Below are 13,952 nucleotides of genomic sequence, written 5' to 3' on the forward strand. Positions count from 1 at the left end.
CCTGTTTTATTTGGTAAAACACACATTAGAACAAAATGGCAGGGGGGGAGGGTTCAGTCGAGCAGTGTGCATGTGTGTTGATGATGATGATGATGGAGGGGGTTCAAAAGGGTACCCGCAAGCCCATTGGTCAGTTTGTAGGCAGGGGACGCTCCCATTGGCTGGCTGGGTGAACAATAGGACTATTATTGGCTGACAAGGAGGACAATAGATGTCATTGGTCACTTTAGCTGACAAAAGGAGGTCTGGGCACCCTGAAGGGGTGACAGGTCACTGTGAGTGTGAGTGTGTGTGTGTGTCCTCCGAGTTCTTGCATCAAAACAAAATAATAAATGACTTCAATGATGAACAGAGACCTGACATGCAAACGCAATCACACACAAATATGCAAATGAGGTGCCCAGCCAGCTGCTTTGCATCAGAGACGATGATGCTTTTGTTTCTTTACCATCAGTAATTTCACTGTCAACTTCATTTACTGTTTCTCATTAGCATGCACACACTCATGTCAGGTGAGTGTGTGTGACGAAAAGCCGCAAATTTGACCCCTCGGGTGTAAGAAAGCGGCTAACTAGGTCACGCTCTGCAAACACAAGTGAGTGGCTTCAGGTGTGTACGGAGGGTGTGGCCTGTTCAGCAGAGGGGGCGTGGCCAGCAAGGCAACCTGCAGCAGGTAGGTTCATGTTACCCTCGTGTTCAGTGTGGCTCAAGTGCTTCCTGCGTGTCACTTCTACTTTCTTTTTTTCTTTTTGCTTTGCCGGTGTTTTAACGGCGGATGACGTCACTTGTCAGCAGGTAAGCCGTCCGGCCATCGTGTTGTTTATTCATTACGACGCAGACTCGTTGAATTTGGCTTCCTGGTTTGTTGGTGTGCTTCGTCCGTCACATGAGTCTAAACCTGCATGTTTGTGCCCTGATGTTGTTTTGTGTTGTGTTGTGTGACACTGAGGGTAATCATTAACACCGCTCAAGAACAGGTTTGCGTCATGTGAAGCTCACAAGTATGTGTGTGTCACACAGCAGTGTTTCCCCTTGTTATGACCGTGGAAGCGCGCGTGTGATGGTGACAGGCACCACTCTGCTCATCAAGCCAGACTGACTGATTTGAATGAACATAACATAACATTACTACAAAGTGTAAACAAAACATCACCATGACATCATAATGTACTGCAGGCGTGATCAATTTTGTGCATGCACCTCACAAACCAGTCCATAGACCCGATACTGTATGGTTCAACTTCCCATGCAAAGCACCCAACGTGTTGCTGACTCACTGTCTGTGCATTTGAGTACAGCTGCTAAATAACCCGCCATGGGGCCAAAGAAAGTTGGATTGCCAGCATTTGCAAACAGACGGCGAGAACCACTACTGCGTACATGTCAAAGTCAAATTGGAATCGTTTGGAAAATAGCATTGAGATGTCCCACCTCGCAAGACCTTATCAAATAAAGTGCTTCCAGCGATGTGTGTAATTAAGCGATTACTCGGCTACACATGATTCCACTGGACTTTGAATTATAAAAAGTGGCAACAATATTGTATGTATCACAACCATTCTTTATAAGGGAGCCAGATTTAGACCAAAAGTCAAAATAATTTAAATGTACGCCCCCGTCTGTCCAAAATAGCAGCTTAAGGAGGCGTAAGAAAGTCAAAGGGCATCATTTTAACTACAGCAAAGTATGCTGGGGAATGTGTAATCCGCCCATTCCACTGCTGAAAACTCCTCACGGATTGCAATAGTAATTTACTAACTACTATTTTTTCCAGCCTGGATTATTGGGGCATGTCAACTTCTGGTGGACATGCTCAGCATCTGAGCATGTCCACCGATGATGCATATGAATGTTGACCAATTATCAAAAGGACGAGAGGGATTTTTAACACTTTCAATATGCAGGAAGATACAAGGGTTTTAAAATTTCAGGATAAATAATCAAAGATGCAAAGATCTGGGGGGGTAATGTCCACCTCGGCCCACAATCTAAAGTGGCCCCCTTTGCGGTTGTGTTTAACACCTCTGCACTATTATATTCAATCCACATCAACAATAAGTTCCATCCATTCGTCATTTATAATTATTTCACATTGTTTTCTCCATCTAAAGCTATAATGATCCCTTTATATATTGTTTTTGTTAATATTGGTGGGTATCTGGAATGGTTTAATTGGATTTACATTATATCCTATGGGAAAAAACAAATGTAGCACATTTTGGTTTTAGTAGGATCTTTTGGAGCAAATTAATGAGGCAAACGGTATTATCTATACGGTACATGACAGATGATATTAGTATTATTGATAATGCTGTCCATGACAGACGTGCTGGAGTGAAGCGATGCAGGCCATCCAGCAGGGATGGGGATAGTGTTGCATGTGATCATGTGTCCCCAGAGACGATGACAAGTGAGTCCTTGTAGTTAACCAGTGGCGTCATTAGGCTTACTTAAATGTTCATAGGCCTCCCTAAATAATTTGATATTTTTATTGATTTTTTTATTTTTAAAAAAAAAAAATCTCTGACAAATTTCATATAACAGGGCAAAATCAGGCTAATAAGCAAGCCAATAAGGCTACTAGCCTACTACTACTACTACTAGTAGTAATAATAATCAGAAGAAGAAGAATGATGATAGTAATAATAATAGGCTAATTAATAATATAATAATGATTATTATATAATTGATAAAAAATCGAATTAAATTGTGTAAATCTAATGGTGGCCTAAAACAATCGAGTATCTCTACTAAATCTGTCCAAAAGTGGGAAAGTTATGTCCCGGTTCTTGTTCCTTATTTGTTTTTTGGATTTTTTTTTAATGTCTACATTCATTCATATCCTGTGCATCTACAGGGGACTAAGCACCCCCTGTCGTCAGAACCTAGTGACGCCCCTGTAGTTAACTATGATATACAAGCCACATTATGTATCCGTTTAAGCTTGTTGAACACGTACACCTTCATGACTTGCGATGGAGCCACGCCCGTTCTGCTCTCGGCATCGAGATGAGCCACAATGTGGTCTGTCTGGTTACAAGAACATGACAAGATCCCTAGTGTCCTTGTTCACACACACACACACACACAAGACAATAAGGTGACCAGGTGTCCCAATACTTTTGTCCATGTAGTGGACATGGCCCTAATTGACCTCTGACCTGAGCTACTTATGTTCTTCCAAACAAATAGTGTTGTTATTTCTTGTGGGACGTCAGTGAATAGCAGGCTTGGTTGTATTGTTGGTGCTGCTGGCCCCTGAGGGCCCACACGAGGACCATGTCACGTATCGTATGACCGTGTCACATGACCTGCACTCAACATTCACCCTCAGTCCAGGTGACCCGCTTCCCACCATCTGTTGTCACGGCAACAACGTTGGTCTCATTGCGATGACATGAGACGCGCTAAGACAACTGTCTTCATGACAGTAATGGCAGCGTGAGGACAGGCTGATCAAGTGTGTTTGTCATCACATCCTGAAGCTCCGCCTCCTCCTCGTGGCTGCCGGCCAAGCTTATGAAGAGCGGCGCCATCTGCAGGCTAATGTCTCCTCTGGCGGCCGTAAGGACACAATGTTATGTTGTCATAAAGGAGAATGTCTGCTTCAGCTTTAATTAGCGTGGATGCTGCAGACTGCTGCCTCATGACAACACTGGACCTGATAGTACTGGACTACACCTGCCCAGGAGACCTGGCTGGACCTCAATGGACCAGACAAGACTAGGTTAGTCTGGACCAAACCATACCTTGAAACCGAGACTAGACCTGAGCAGGCTAAACCAGACTGGAGCAGACTATACCTGGACCTGACTAGACTGACTCTGATTGGACCATTCGGGTTCTTGCTGGACCAGATTAGATCTGATGACTAAACCTGGCTTCACGTAAGTGTAGCACTGGACCAGACCATAGCTCCAGCCACACAAGACTAGGTCAGACTAAAGACCGGGCTCGACCTGAGCAGGCTGTACTTGGACGTGACTAGACTTAGTTCACCTAAGTATACCAGCCTAAACCTGACCACTGGATGAGACTTGAGGACTGGACCTAGATGGACCAGATCAGACCGGACAAAACTGGGACCAGACAAGACTAGAACAGATCAGGCTGGAACAGCCTATACCTGGACCTGACCAGAGAACTGGACCAGGCTGGTCCTTGCTGGACCAGAAAAGACCTGACATAGACCTGGCTGGACCAAATGAGACCTGACAAGGCTATCCTGGAGCAGGCTGGACTAGACTATAGTACATCACCTGACTAGACTGAATCTGACTGGACCGAGATGTAATCGAACTGGAGTAGCCTGAACCGGGCTGGGTCTGGCTGGACCAGGTTGGACCTCGAGTCCATCTAGTCTAGCGAAAACAATTTTTTTGATGTTTTACAAGCAGGAATTCCAAACAATAACATCTGAATGCAGAGGTCTCACTCTGCTGCCTTCCATGTTGAGGTGAGCTTTCCATGCAGGTCCAGGTCCACTTAGCGTCACAATCTCCAGATGAGCTCTGATCTGAGGTCAGCTTGAAGCGACGTGACGTCCTTGGCTCAGCCCGAAGGCTTTCAGGCCGTATAATTCCTCTCATTTAAAATTCATATCTCCGGAGTCTGCTATTTGGGTCACCAGATGAACATCTCCGCAGACAAAAAGCTTTGCTGACACCTTCACAAACGTTAGTCCTTTTCAGTCTGATCCCAAAGCTCGTATAATCACCAAAAACTTCCTCTGCTTTGTCTGTTTTCTTCCTGTTAGATGAGACTTTCTTAGAGTGGGGGTCACATGGTCTTTTCCAGCAAGGGCCCTGTTGGTTTTGAAGATGTCAAGAGGTCCTTCAGTTCTTTTCGTGCTGCCGTTATGCCATCAAGGGGTGGGGTTTTGGGGTTCAGGCCACCTTTTTGGAGGTTAACATCAGAGCCGTCACAGAGTGTCAGGATTTGTCCCACGTCGGGACGGAAGCGGACACGTGAGACTCCTCCATAGGCCTGTCCTCGCTGTCAGCTACTAGCTCGTACATCTAATAATGGGATGGCTGGAAGCACGGAAAGTTCCGGCAATATCCTGCTTCACCAATAAATGTTGGATCTGTTACATCTCCTATGCCACAACTTTGACTCCATGGTCATGTGACACCATGAGAACTGTCTTTTTTTCTCTTCCCTTTTCAATCTTTCACCTTCTAACCTTTCTAAACGTCACAAGAGACCTTCCCTCCTGACTGAAGAGGACAGAGGATGTCTTTGTTCCCGTCCTCCTCCTCCTTTTGTCCTCGGGGAAACAATAGCCAAGTCGGAGTGAAACTAAAGAACAAAACATTTACACGGAAGGAGCAGCGGCAGGTAGCTAAGGTGTCATCATGATGAAGATGAAGCTGACTCAAAGAGTGACATCGCCGACACACAGCCAAAACATCACACTACAGGACAGACGACAGCTCAGGAGACCTCGGCCAAGGCTCAGCACTGATGTCACGCAGCGGTTGGCGAGAGAAGCGGCGCAGAAACGTAAACGAGCTGCAAGTACTAGTCAGCAATGTTCCACTCCAGCGCTGCGGGGTCTGTGATGCGCTTCACAAAGTGAAGGACAGGAAGTCGTAGGAGTTTAGGTTGCTTGACGCTGTGTGCTTCGTGGAAGTAGCGGTACATTGACTCACCACTGTCCCCTGTGGTAGAGAGTGGTATTGCAGGTTTCAGAGATGTTCTCTTCTCCAGAAGGTGAAGACGAGGTGATGTCAGGATGTCTGGAACAGACACGCCCCCTTCCAATGCCGGCGGCTACTTGACTGCCATGGACTCCCACGACTCACTGACGGATCTGAGTGAGACACAGGCGGCTGACAGCAGCTGGAGCCAAGATGGCGACCTGCTGGGGTGAGCGTCTGGTAGCAGATCAATGATCCTCCAAATCCTGTCATCACTCTTGGTTCTTCTCACCTCCAGGCTGGAGAGACGCTGGCTGATGTGGCACGTCTTCATGAAGGAACATGGCGACTTAGACGCTTGGCTGCGATTGGCCGAACAGGCTGCCGGCTCCCAAGACTGGACCCAGGTGACGTATGCGAGCGCCAAGGTGGTCCTGAGGAGGTTTGAGGTGAGGAAGACTAAAGACCAATACCGATCGCAACTTGTTAGAACCATGTGTCATCTTCTTCTGTGCGCTCACAGAGGCTCTGCTGTGAGGCGGGAACACGGCTGGTGCAGCTGGACGGGTTGACCCACAGGAATCGAACGCTGACTCAGATGTTTAAGGGCCCCATGCGGGTGCGTCTGCTGACGGCAGCGAGGGAGTGCGGACAGCGATGGGACGAAGTCAACGTCAAGTTGGAGTCCATCACTGGACAACTCAAGGTCAAAATTTTTTTGTGCTGAAGGTCCGAGCCAGATGAATGACAAAGATACCAAAACCTGAAAACCTCTCCCAGAACTTTGTGTGCCGATGGGAGGAGTTTGAGGCTGAGAGGGAGGAGCTTGTTCTCTGGTTGGCTGAGCTGGAAGTCCGTCTACTAGATGTGCAAGAGCTGACAGGAAACACCTGTGAGAAGCTCAAACAACTCCAGGTGTGTGTGTGTGTGTGTGTGTGTGTGTGTGTGTGTGCGCGCGCGCATTACACAAGGTTACCATCATTTATGGTCCACATTAGTCCTTCCAGGAATACGTTTGTGTGAACTCTGGCCGCGTCAGTGGCCTGCTGAAGCACGGTGAGGCGCTAATCCAACTCTGTGAGCCGTCAGACGCTCAGCGTGTGGAGCACCACCTGATGGAGCTTCTGAGAAGCTGCAGTCACATGTACAACAACATTGGACGCACACACATGCGGCTGCTCAGCATGAAACTGGTGAGCACTCGGCGACGACACTCGTCTTTGTGTGTTTGTTCATCATGCTTGTCTACTCTTCATGCAGGTGTTTGAGGATGACTTCCTGCTGACTCCGCCTCCGGATTCTGGCTGTCCATCAGAGACTTTGTTCGAGGAGGACGGAGCCCACCTGGACCTGCCAGTCAGGCTTAAAGGTGGATCGGTGATTCCTGTTGCTGTTAACGACCTCAGACGTCTAACTCGATCATCTTCTCCTCTCAGAGCGCGTCCCTCTTCCTCCATCATCTCCACCCTCACCTTCCCATGAGCACCTGGAGTGGGACCCTTCAGTGGATGTTGGACGGTCCATCTCCTGTAGCGGCGACTCCTACTTCAGCACCTGCACAGGTGGGGTGGGTGGTACCAGAATACAGATGAGATGATGTCATTTGTCACTTCCTGTTTGCCTTGGCTTGCAGGTGTGTGTAACACACGCTTAAAGAGGCGGAGCTACATCAGTTCCTTCAGCTCTGACATCAGCAATGATGCCATCAACGAGGAGGCGGAGCTGGTGAGTCGCATGGACGCACGCTGGTGGCGATGCTGGCGTTGACGCGTCTCTTCTTTACTGGCAGGACTTGAACGCCCCACCCCCTTACTTGGGTGGGGACAACGCAGTTGGCCATCATTGGAACCACTTAGTGACCTCCACACCAGAAGACCAAGATGGCGAGTCGGTCGGCTTTGACGGGCGTGTGAGGGCGTGGCTGGGAGGACAGAGCCCCGCCCCGCCTTTCTGCTGTAAAGCTGTGCAAACCGATGGACAGGTGGGTTGCATCTCCACAAGTCAGACAGCTTTATTTCAACGTGCATGACTTCCCCCTAGAAGACCGCAGGGGAAGACTTCATTAGTTTAGGATTTTTGGCCTTGGTGGAGGTCGTCTACCCACTGAGGCCAAGTCTCAGTCTGCTCGTTAGCATCTTGGTTCCCCAATCTGTTCCTTCAGGCCAAGTACTGATCCACACCAAGAAAAAAATGGACATCATACAACAACTTTGTGTGTTTACATACTGTATGTTTGGCCATTTGGGGGCGGAGCCTGTAGCTCTCTGATGATGAATGTCGTTGCAGTTCAGAGACACCGACAAACCGGACCATCGGCAAACATCCGTCCCCGAGAACCCATGTTGCCATGACGACACCTCTTGCATCTTAAACTCCTGGCCTCATTGGATGAGGGAGCAACAGCAGTCACGAGTCAGTCCATTTGTGATGATGTCATCATTCAACCCAAACGAACAGGAAGTGTTCTTGTTTCAGAGTGATGATGATGATGATGAAGAAGAGGAGCAGGGGTTGTTTTGTGATGAAGCTGAGCATCTTCCTCAACAAAGGTGACAAAGTCAAACATACACACACTTGCACGCATACTAATTCATTAACATTAAGGCTTACCACTGGAATGAACATGGTGACCGTGGAGTAGACATCCATGCGTTTCTGACTTTACGTCTCAACACTGCCCCCATGGTTTCTTCTGGTACTGCAACATCTCCACAACCTTCCGGAGAGAAAGAATTGGGGGCAAAACGAGTAAAGACAGAAGGACGCATGCGTGCGAATCTAACGTAGCACATGTTAAGATGGCTGCTAGTTAACTGGATGCGATGAACCGATGAACTCAACAAGCGGTAGAAAATGAATGAACTGTCTTACTGTGGCTCCTAACAATTACGTCTTTGATTGGCTCGTGAACGTGCGCGCGTGTGTTCCTGCGTGCTCATTCGCTTGGCCGCAAAGAGGAAATAAAGTCGTACATCCTCCAGCTGTTACATGAAAGTCAGTTCTTCATCGTCAGTGCCAGGAAAAACTTTATTTGAATTCATTATTCAGACGCTAACGCCTCACCTCCTGTCCCCCACTCCCAGAAGCAGAAGTGGGGCTGCTTGGGCGCCTCCCTCCCCAGCTCTCCTCTGCCTCCTGCTGGCCGCCGTTGTCTCCCTGCTGACCTGTCTCCTGTGGACCTTCCTGGAGCCGCCGTGTCGCCGCGGCATGAGCAGGACGCGCAACTTCCACCTGAGTTACGTCAACGGAGCCCCGCCCACTTGAGGCATCGGGCGACATCCCATTATCTCCTCAGGACCAAGATGGCAGCTTCGTGGGCTCGGTGAGGTCTTCAAGGTCCACATGTTCAAACAGTCAAGACATTGATGCACCTCATTTCCTGTTGGGGCACATTGATGCTGCATCAAGCTTCGCTACATGACAGTAGAATGGAATAAAATGTAGTACTGGAATCAACTGGACCACAAAGCTAATGCTAAAATGGCTAATTGACCTACTCTCATAGCAGTCAATGTTTTATTGCTCATAAACGCTGTATGTCTGTGTGGTTAACATGGATGTTTTGAATGTGTTCCAGTCAAAAACGTTTCACCTTTTTTTTTTTTTTATAGAAAAGCTTTATAATGTTTTGTAAATAATCAAATGAAGACAAATGTATTTTGTACTAAATATAAATAGAATAAAATGTACAATGTGTTTGCTTGATGTTGCATCTGTGCCAAAAAACTTTGAAGTGAGTGAGATTAGTGTTGTGGTTCTCGTGCTGCACTCACGTGTCTGCAGGAGGCATCGTCATGGCGATTGGTGATACGGTTAATACATTAAGTGGAGATTAACGACACTGTGTGTGTGTGTGAGAGAGAGAGAGAGAGTGCCAGAGGGTGTATACGCAAAGGGTAGTCATTCTGACTGTCCGTTACTAGGGTTGTGTGTGCGTGTGTGTTTTGACAGCATGTTAGTCGTCCTGATTTGCTGAGTATGACAGACTTAAATATGCTGAATTTCACTTGTGTGTGTGTGTGTGTGTGTGTGTCAGTTTGGGGTGGCGGAAGGGAAGGGCATGAGGGTCAATAATGGACATGATTGTCTCCAATTGAGTTAAGAGCTGTTGCATCAGTCGTGTGGCAAAAGTTCCCAGAGCAGAAACATTGCAGCAATTAGACACGTCCCGTCTTCATCATGCTGTCTGTGTCCACATCCTCATTCTCACTGCATCGACTGTGAGCGTCGTCATGCACACACAAGAAGGAATAGGAAGTCAAATAAAGAAAAGTGTTTTTAGGACGGACTAGTTAAGACCTGGCTGTCCCAGTTGTGTGTGTGTGTGTGTGTGTGTGTGTGTATGCGCGCTCAGCAGTAGGCCTGTCTCTCTGGGACACATCCAAGTAGGAATTGGACTGATACTTCAGAGATCCACTCTGTCAGTGTGACATTACAGTGATAGGTGCCTCACTCAGGTGATCTGTGGCTCTGCCTCTCCACCCCAATTGTCTCCAAACGGCATCAGTTCAAAGAGAAGGTCTTTTGTTTGGTGACGCACTGTTCCAGTGTGTGAGTGAGCAGGGTCACGGTCCGAATAAATTGAGTTAAGCTAGTTAAGGTTCCACACTAACAACTGCAATTGTCTATAAAATCACTCACTTCTCTGGTGTTTCTCCACATCCATGCGTTATGTCCACATATCCATGCAGGGTACCTTACAGGAAGTGGAGAGAGAATGATGTCATCATTAGCACTGTGAGCTAGCATTGATGGGAGTTGAAGAAAACAATAAACTTGTGTTGTGTTGAACATTTTTGTCCATAAAGGCATGCTGGGAAAGAACAATGACCTCTCGCAAATAATCTTGTCGAAGGTCTTCCCGGAAACTACTTCCTGCTTGCTACCATCAGGATACCCAACATGGCTGCCAGAGGGAGTATTGCGTCAGCCCAAAAGTTCTTTTTGTGTTTCCCTCCATCCTCGGTGTCTCCCCCCCCTCCACCCCAGAAGGGGCGGGGACATCTAACGAGATCACGGGCGGCTAATCAAGCAGGACGCTTCCTATTGGCCGACTGTACGGGGGTCAGCCCACAGCGGTACGTTGGCATGACGACGACGCTGATTGACGCTGGCAGCTCATTGCCACACATAATGGGATTATCGAGGGCCCGGGGAGGAGGGGAGATAGTGAATAGTTTGTGTCACTTTGCAGTCGTTGGCGACACTCACATGCTCCTCCGTGATGAAACAGTCCACACATGGCGCCCACTCAAGATAACACTCAGAAATGTTTTTTTTAATCCGGTTTTTCCCAATTTGACCTCAATCTGAACCATCGGAACAGATGCCAGGCCGAGCTTGACGTCGTGTTTCGTTCTACACCAGTTCTATTGTCATGATGAGCATGAATGCCCCATGCTCCGCCCCCCACACTCATAAAATATGTCAAACTTTCACTTTGTTAAATATGTGCCCCTTTAGTTCACATTGCTGTTAGTAAACTAACCACCTTAACCATGATAAACACATCCATTGTTGTCATGGAAACCAGCCTCTGAGTCGATGAACTCATCAATTCTTGGAAGCATCCAACACGTTCATCCAGGGAAGGATCTGACCTGGCATTCATGGAAGGATCAAACATTCATTATTTGAAGGAGCCGACATTCATCATTGGAAAAATCCAACATTACTTCTTGGATGGATCCGACATTTCTCTTTGAAAGGCATGGACATCCATCTTTGGAAGGCTCCAACATTCATCCTTGGAAGGATCCGACATTGATCCTTGGAAGGATCGGATATTCATCCTTGGAAGAATCCAACATTCCTTCTAGGAAGCATCCAATGTTCATCCATTGAGGATCTGACATTCCTCCATGGAAGCATCTGACCCAACATTAACCTTTGGAAGAATCTAATAAAATATCTGATCCGAAATTCATCCTTGGAAGGATCCTGTATTGTTTCTAGGAAGGATACAAGGTTCACTCTTGGAGGATCTGACATTCCGCCTTGGAAGATTGGACATTCATCTACCGAGAGATCTGACATTCATCCAAGGAAGAATCCAACTCCACATTCATCCTTGGATAATTCGACATTCATCAATTTGAAGGATCTGAGCCGACATTCATTCTTGGAAGGAACATTACTTCTGGAAGTATCAAACAATCACCTAGAAAGAATCCGACATTCATCCTTGGAAGGGTCCGACATTCCTCTTTGGCCATGGGAGAATTCTGCATTCCTTCTAGAAAGGATTTATACCCCTGGAGAATCCGATATTCGTCCTTGAAAGGCTACGACATTCACCCTAGGAAGGATCCAGCATTCATCCTTGGTAGGATCCAACGTTCTTCATTGGCAGGATCTGACATCCATCTTTGGAAGGATCTGAAATTCATCCTGGAAAGTATCCGACGTTCATAATTGGAAGGAACCGACATTCATCTGTGGAAGGATCCAACATTCATCCTCTGAAGTATACTACATTCATCCTTGGAAGGCTCTGACATTCATCCTTGAAAGGATGCTTCCTTTGAAGGACTTGTTTTAATAGAGGGAAACATAGATTAGAATGAAATGAAATAGTATAAATGTTTTGGAATGGAAAAGGGGTAAGTGGGACCAAATATAACAATTCAACAGCCAGTCAAAAAAACTATGAATTAATAAACAGAAAGCAACAGCTTTTACTTAACTTTAACTTACTCAACCAGATTACGTCACATCCATTACACACAGAGCATGTTCTAATGCTTGTTAGCATCGAGTTTAGCAACCATTAAACACACAATAAAAAGAAACAACTATTTAAACCCAAAAAACAGCCGAAAACAAGATAACACAATTTGTTTGTTTAGCTTTATTTCACACTGTGGCGCGGGCCAATAAAAACCAAGCTGCGACCCACACTTTGGACACCCTTGGTGTAGATGGTTCGCTAAGGATGCTTACTTCAGCTATGTAAAATTAGCACCACCTACAGGACGGGAGGGGAACACCAGGGATGACAACGGTGTACACTGAGCGGCTAAGCTAGGTGGTGTTTATCACTTGAAATCTTAAGCTAGAGTGGCTGAGCCTGGGTCAAAGGTCAAATCCGTGCTTGTTTAGCAGGTCAAGAACTCTATCTGTAAGCGCCTTGGGAAGCACAGAGTTGCTTCCCCCCCTGTGTCAAAGTTGCTACTGAAGAACATTCATGCGTGAATAACATGCACGGCGGCCATAGTGCTACACATGTCCACTTGTTGCCATGACGACGCATGGAGCTTCAGCAGGAACACTAGAGGAATGTGTTTGTTGTGTGTGTGTGTGTGTGTGTGTGTGTGGGTGATGAGTCATAGCTTTGTGTTTAGTTGTTGCTCTTCAGTTGCGCACACACACACACACACACACAGACACACACACACAGGGTGAATGGGGCACTGTGGGGGGGTAATGTGCTTCCATGCATCACAGCACAGCCAATGATAGGAGACTCGCTCCACCTCTATCTCCTCCCCTTCATCAGTCTTTTCTCCTCCTTCTACCCTACCACCTTCCCTGCCATACTTCCTCATGTCTCTTAATTTCTCTCATCATTTCCTCGACTCTTCTTGCTCTCTTCTCCTCACTTCCTCTTCAGCTTTCGCTCCTCTCATCCTCTTCTGAACCACAACTTCCTGTTTAATGTAGTGTTCAGGTGTGTAGTGTAATGCATAGTGTAGCAGTCAACATTGATTAGATAGCTGACTTAATCCCAACTAAACACCTCCACTAATAGCTCATTCGCCTCCGCCAATCACAGAGCAGCTTACTGCCGGGGTGTCTCTAAGCTCCACCCTGACGGTAGCGCTGCATGGTGTTGCATATGCACGCAAGTTTGGATGAGCAAGCGAGAATTGACTGTGACAGATAGAACGTATACACACACACACCTCGAACATAAGAAAAGTCACTCCAGTCCTCCAGGTGGCACTAATGTGCACAACAAAGTTGGTATCAACAAATGAAGAGGCGGAAGACTTGTCTTTATATCCTGCTCAGGGTCACATGACTGATGTGGTTGTTGTGGTAACTCAGCTGTCACGTTGCATCTCAAACGAAGCAATCAGCATCTGCTCAATCAACGCTAACATGATTGACGGCTTACTACACGTGTGTGAGCATCGTGTGATGTGCATGACGTGCCGTCCAATAAGAAGGATGTTATTTATTACCCAGCATCCTCTGCTTTGGCCTACTAACAGCCCCCCCCCCCCCACACACCCCCCTGGCAAGATGTCTCTCTTTAATTAGCTCACATTGTTTCTGTCTCTATGCTGCTTATGTCTACGTCCATCA

At 47.0% G+C, this 13,952-nt stretch overlaps 1 protein-coding gene and 1 long non-coding RNA gene across 3 annotated transcripts; one reads left to right on the top strand and one right to left on the bottom strand.

Moving 5' to 3' along the window:
* Positions 1–571: 571 nt before the first annotated feature.
* On the top strand, positions 572–9,332 carry LOC144899649 (nesprin-2). 2 transcript variants are annotated; one of them, XM_078792806.1, is made up of 13 exons: positions 572–673; positions 5,713–5,871; positions 5,941–6,091; positions 6,166–6,348; positions 6,423–6,557; positions 6,641–6,835; positions 6,903–7,011; positions 7,079–7,204; positions 7,276–7,367; positions 7,432–7,623; positions 7,929–8,054; positions 8,118–8,191; positions 8,726–9,332. In XM_078792806.1, the coding sequence occupies exons 2-13, from the start codon at positions 5,738–5,740 to the stop codon at positions 8,904–8,906; spliced, it is 1,698 nt and encodes a 565-aa protein (XP_078648932.1). In that variant the 5' UTR covers positions 572–673; positions 5,713–5,737; the 3' UTR covers positions 8,907–9,332. The 2 variants fall into 2 exon arrangements, with proteins under 2 accessions (XP_078648932.1, XP_078648931.1); XM_078792805.1 differs by having other exon boundaries at positions 671–795; positions 8,726–9,331.
* On the bottom strand, positions 7,852–8,996 carry LOC131134409 (uncharacterized). The gene is made up of 3 exons (XR_013627970.1): positions 8,706–8,996; positions 8,253–8,623; positions 7,852–8,177 (listed from the first exon to the last, which is right to left on the bottom strand). It is a non-coding gene; the product is annotated as an uncharacterized LOC131134409 (long non-coding RNA).
* Positions 9,333–13,952: the final 4,620 nt, after the last annotated feature.

The sequence above is a fragment of the Doryrhamphus excisus genome, linkage group LG8, assembly GCF_037039965.1.
Source record: "Doryrhamphus excisus strain RoL-2023G ecotype Guam linkage group LG8, RoL_Dexc_Guam_v1.1, whole genome shotgun sequence".
Taxonomy (NCBI): Eukaryota; Metazoa; Chordata; class Actinopteri; order Syngnathiformes; family Syngnathidae; genus Doryrhamphus; species Doryrhamphus excisus.

What these genes read in the sequence shown, in the direction of transcription:
- LOC144899649 (XM_078792806.1), top strand. Translation starts at nt 5,738, where the DNA reads ATGTCTGGAACAGACACGCCCCCTTCCAATGCCGGCGGCTACTTGACT. An exon ending in TGGTCCTGAGGAGGTTTGAG is followed by an intron (nt 6,092 to 6,165) that starts GTGAGGAAGACT and finishes GTGCGCTCACAG; the next exon opens with AGGCTCTGCTGTGAGGCGGG. An exon ending in CTGTGCAAACCGATGGACAG is followed by an intron (nt 7,624 to 7,928) that starts GTGGGTTGCATC and finishes ATGTCGTTGCAG; the next exon opens with TTCAGAGACACCGACAAACC.